Here is a 4707-nt window from a genome sequence, read left to right on the forward strand (position 1 = left end):
TACGTTGAGGGTTGTTGACAACTAGTGACCATCCTTATTTTTTACTTTTTATTCTTTTTTCTTTATTTTTTTTCTTCCTCAAGGTGCACGTTAAGCGCACCAACAATGCCTATTAGGTGCGTTTCGTTGAGGATGGATGCCAACTGGCGACCACCCTCATTTATTACTTTTTCTTCCTCGAGACTTAGGGTAGTTTGTTCCTCGTCTTATTTAAAGGTCATCTACTTATGAAGGTGGCAATGTCTGGATTGAATTCTTTGTATGCACACTCGCAATTTTGGTCCTATAAATTTATGACTAGTTCGAAGAAATTGGATCACTTAAGTTTATATATATATATATATATATATATACATATATATATATATATGAAATATTCATGATATTACATTAGTATATGTTATATACTTTCTCAAACATTTTATGATTACCAATTGGAGTGACAATTGATATATCATCATTCTATAGTTAGGCAATTGAATTTTATATATAATATAAAAATTAATAAAGGAGACTTGATTGCAGCAAAGTACATAGTCACGCTCTGCAGTCCACTCTCTTAAACCCCTAACTCCGCCGCTTCACTTCCTCCTTCACACTCTCTATACACAACCTCTCGCCGCTGTCTGCGGCGGATATTCCCATTTCTCCATCAATCGTTTCTCGAAGCTTCTACCTTCCATGGAGGCCACGGCGGCGTCAGATGTCACCGAAGGACCAGTCCTCTGCGTCATCAGCAGGCGTATCCGTGCCCTTCGCAAGAAGCTAAACCGTATTTCACAGATGGAGGATTCTCTCTCAAAAGGTAAAACGCTGAATAAGGAGCAGGAGGAAACCCTACGCTCGAAGCCGGACGTCCTCGCCGGCATCGAGGAGCTCCAGAAGATTCGTCAGCCGCTCGCCGCCGCCGTCGAGGAGGAAATCGCTCTCTCCGTTCAGCGGCAAAAGGCTACATCGGAGACCTCCGTTGACGCCGCAGGGGATGCGGATTGCAAGGATGAAGGTGATAAGGCTGCCGAGAACGATGCCGATGATAAGGCTGCCGATAGCGAGAGATTTCCGGTGATTGAGGATCTGCTTAGCGTGTTGTACTTTGGAAGCATGTTTGATGTGACTACCTTGCAGAACCACACGCAGGTGATGTATTCCAAGGCCCTCGAGAGAGGCAGTTGCTTGTCCTACGATTGCATGAAGGACGACGATTCTGCAGATCTGCTCGAGGAGAAGGACTTGGACTTGATTTCGATGCTCAGCGGACTTCTCATTTCCCGACCTGTAACCTCCTCGTTACCACACAAGAACGCACTTGAAAGATGCATCGAGCACGCTAAGCTCTGGCTTGAAAACTCTGATCAGCCAATCGAACCCAATTCCGATATTACTTGTGAGTACTTATATTCTTTTCACTAATGGAGTCGAATACTACTCAATGAAAATGTGGTTATATATATATGTCTCTGGTTGATTTTGAGATAGCTCTTCAATTATGGTCTTGCCTTTTTTGTGTTTCCTTGTATTCGTAGATGCTGGCTTGAGATCGAAGCTGAACAAGATTTTAGCCTCACAGTATTTAACTGCCGCACCAGTTATGAATTATGGGACTTATCAGGTCCCAGTGCAAGAATCTATTCCACCTGTCAATGTGCAAGTGCAGGCTGAGGATGCTGAAGTACAGTACCAGCAGAAGGTGAAAATCATTAATGCCAATAATATTTCTCCGCAAATACCATTAGAATTATGACTGCTTTCTGTGATATATATGCCTTGTCTTTTGATAAAATTTGTTCAGTTATAGGTCTACTCTCATTTGCATGTATATCTTTGTACTTATTTCATTCTTTAGTAAGTTGACATTGTTTTACTTTCATGAGGGATGTGAATTTCATGCATACCCACCCCCTGAGCTAATTGCCTGAAATTGGCACTCTCTGGAGGTCTTTTGCTAGTATAATAGAGATCTATTTGCTCACCTATGCCCATTTTAGTTCAACTGTCTAGGTTGATGTTATACTGTAGTTGCTTGACTGCAGAGGTTTTTGGCACAGTTTGTCATTGTTAGTGTCTGAATACTTGGTGTAGGTTGAACTTAGTTCTTATTAGATGTCTGAACTCTGACATTGGCACACTGCAAGCATATTGAGTGCCACTTATGCTTCACTGAGTTTAGATAATGCATCTGTTTGTAGGTTAATTTGGGTCTTTCACTATTGTACATATTTAGTTAACAAATGTCTTTTTTTTTTTTTTTGAAAGCAGTTAACAAATGTCTAATTCAGGTACTATTTCTTATATTATTTCTTGTGTATAATGTATTGACCTTTAGGTGGAAAGTTCTAATCTTTTCATTTTCTTTTTTCCCACCTTAAACTTCTTACTTATTGAAAGAGGGGAGTTCTTTGAATGGGATGTTGTTTCTTTTAATCAACTGCACTAAGGGTGTATGATCTTTATCCACTAGAAAAGTACACAAATTGTGAGAAAACTCGGGGAGGGAAGCATCTAAGAGTAAAAGGTACTGAAAAATTTGAGAATACCTTCTATGAATAATTTGTTTGAAGTCAACTACTTTATGTAAGGAATGACTCACATAGTCACATGATTCCATGATTCCAAAGGTGAACCATATGGGCTAGAGAAAATATTCGTAATGCTCCCAAGGCATAGCCTATTAGCCTGTCTGATAAGTGTGACCCAGGAGGCCTATTAGCTAACTATATTGGATTTCTATTGTAAGATAATGAATTCTTTCTGTCTAACCTTACCTTCCCTGATGGTGATTGATCTTGCTCCCTTGCTGATCCTATGATCAGGTATTAAACTTTTTCTGGCCTCTTGCCTCCTATTCTCTTGTTCTTTTACCTTTGTTGACCTCTGGTCTGTTTTTTTAACTGACTCATCTTCTTCCTTTCCTCCTCCCAACCTTCTCTCGGCCTCCTTAATTTGGTACTTGAAATTACAAGTAAACTGACCTCTGGGCTGTATTCTGTACTTGAAATTACAAATAAACTTTCTTTCCTGAAAATTTTTGTGAAAGTTTGGGCTCACTCCTATTGCAGCTGATTCCTGGGACTAATTCTTGTCAGCAAATGCTAGTTATTTTGCTATTTTGGGTTCTGGCATATTTCTAGTTCTTTTTATTTTGGTTCTGTGGTTTGTGCTTTCCTTGGTGGACACCTTTAGATTTTGTGCTTTCTTTGGCTGCATCCTGCAATTTTAGAGAACTTTGAGGAAATTTGTTTGGTACAAGATTCCTCTTTTCTTTTACTGCTTTTTATCTTACTATTGACTGGTCCAGCAAGCAATACAAAACTGTTCTAAGAGCAATTATGGTTTTATGGTATTATCTAAAACTGCTCTAGATGTAAATATGATTGTAACTATTGTAAAATTTATTTTTCAATTCTTTCTGTCTGCAAAATGTGTTCTCATCGAGTTTGGAGGTTTTTGATAGAGCATTGCTTGTTGAACTTTGGATATTGCTTCAGATTAGTGCGTATTAAGTGCAACTGTACTTCTTTATTGGGATTTACCTGAATGTTACCTATCAGAGTGTATTTTGCCTGTGTAAATTCTACTTCAATTGTATTATTGCTGTGGCTTTCTGTTCATGTCATCTTCCAACATCAAATGCTAAATTTTTCAGGAAGAATCAATAAGTTCTCATGAAAATGAAGCTAATGATAGTAACCCTGTTGAAGAATTTCATCAGGTGTGTTTACCAAATCCTCACAGATTTTCTGAAATAGGTGGTTTTATTTTCTTAGGTAACTAAATAAAATGTTTGACATATACACTTTACAGGAGGAGGAAGATATATCTGGATTGATTGCTGAAGCTGAAGCAGTTCATCCTGAGGAAGGAGCAGAGGATCCTAATGACATGAAAGAGCAACATGTTTCTCGAGGATCCTATCATAACTACAGGGGTAACCGTGGTGGTGGACGTAGGGGAAATTTCAATGGTCGCGGTGGGCGTGGCAGGGGTGGGACCTACCAGAATGGTCACAACCAATATCATGACCACCCGGGTAACTACCGGTCGAGGAATTCTAACTATAGGGGAAGGGGCGGAAGAGGTGGAAGGGGTGGTTATTACAATAACCAAGGTTATGGAGGCCAAGCTGGCAACTACAATGCAGATTCTTAACGTTTGCTTTACTGTTCATAAACATATTTGGAAGTAGTCTTCTTTTGAGAGGTGGTGAAAGTTTTCTTTGTTGCATGGGACGCATTGATGTGGGTTCCTGTTCACATTTCTACCACCCAGGATGTTTTTATTTTTTGTTGCATTAGTTGAACAAACAGTGTTTATTCAGAAAACATTGGGCGGAAAATAGATTTTGTCGGAGCTTCTTTTTACTTTATTGTCTAAATCTGATCTTAGAGGTTTTGAAACAGTTAAACTATGATGGTTGTTCGAAACTTTAGTTTCCAGCATTTCCTTTTCTGTATCGATTTGATTTTTGGTCGATTTCAGTTTATTACTCCAAAGAGTCGTTTTTTTTTCCCAAGGTAATATGATTTCGTAGGATATATTGCTCAGATTATTGTAATGTATTAATAAATAAATAAATATTATTTATTTATTTTATGAATAGTTGAATACATTACAATAAATTGATTAATATAAATTTGAAATATGAATTACGACATTTGTAAGTTTTTTCTTTGTTATTTGTCAATTCTAAAATTAATGTTGACCATCAAA

The 4707-nt window shown here is 38.2% G+C and overlaps 1 protein-coding gene across 1 annotated transcript; it reads left to right on the top strand.

Moving 5' to 3' along the window:
* Positions 1 to 538: 538 nt before the first annotated feature.
* On the top strand, positions 539 to 4446 carry LOC116005134. The gene is made up of 4 exons (XM_031245389.1): positions 539 to 1384; positions 1524 to 1687; positions 3644 to 3709; positions 3802 to 4446. The coding sequence occupies exons 1-4, from the start codon at positions 682 to 684 to the stop codon at positions 4144 to 4146; spliced, it is 1278 nt and encodes a 425-aa protein (XP_031101249.1). The 5' UTR covers positions 539 to 681; the 3' UTR covers positions 4147 to 4446.
* Positions 4447 to 4707: the final 261 nt, after the last annotated feature.

Source organism: Ipomoea triloba, chromosome 14 (genome assembly GCF_003576645.1).
Source record: "Ipomoea triloba cultivar NCNSP0323 chromosome 14, ASM357664v1".
Classification (NCBI taxonomy): Eukaryota; Viridiplantae; Streptophyta; class Magnoliopsida; order Solanales; family Convolvulaceae; genus Ipomoea; species Ipomoea triloba.

Bases quoted from the DNA above. Each gene is read 5' to 3' on its own strand.
- LOC116005134 (XM_031245389.1), top strand. From the start codon at position 682: ATGGAGGCCACGGCGGCGTCAGATGTCACCGAAGGACCAGTCCTCTGC. The intron at 1,385-1,523 runs GTGAGTACTTAT...TTGTATTCGTAG, and splicing joins ACCCAATTCCGATATTACTT to ATGCTGGCTTGAGATCGAAG. The intron at 3,710-3,801 runs GTGTGTTTACCA...TACACTTTACAG, and splicing joins CTGTTGAAGAATTTCATCAG to GAGGAGGAAGATATATCTGG.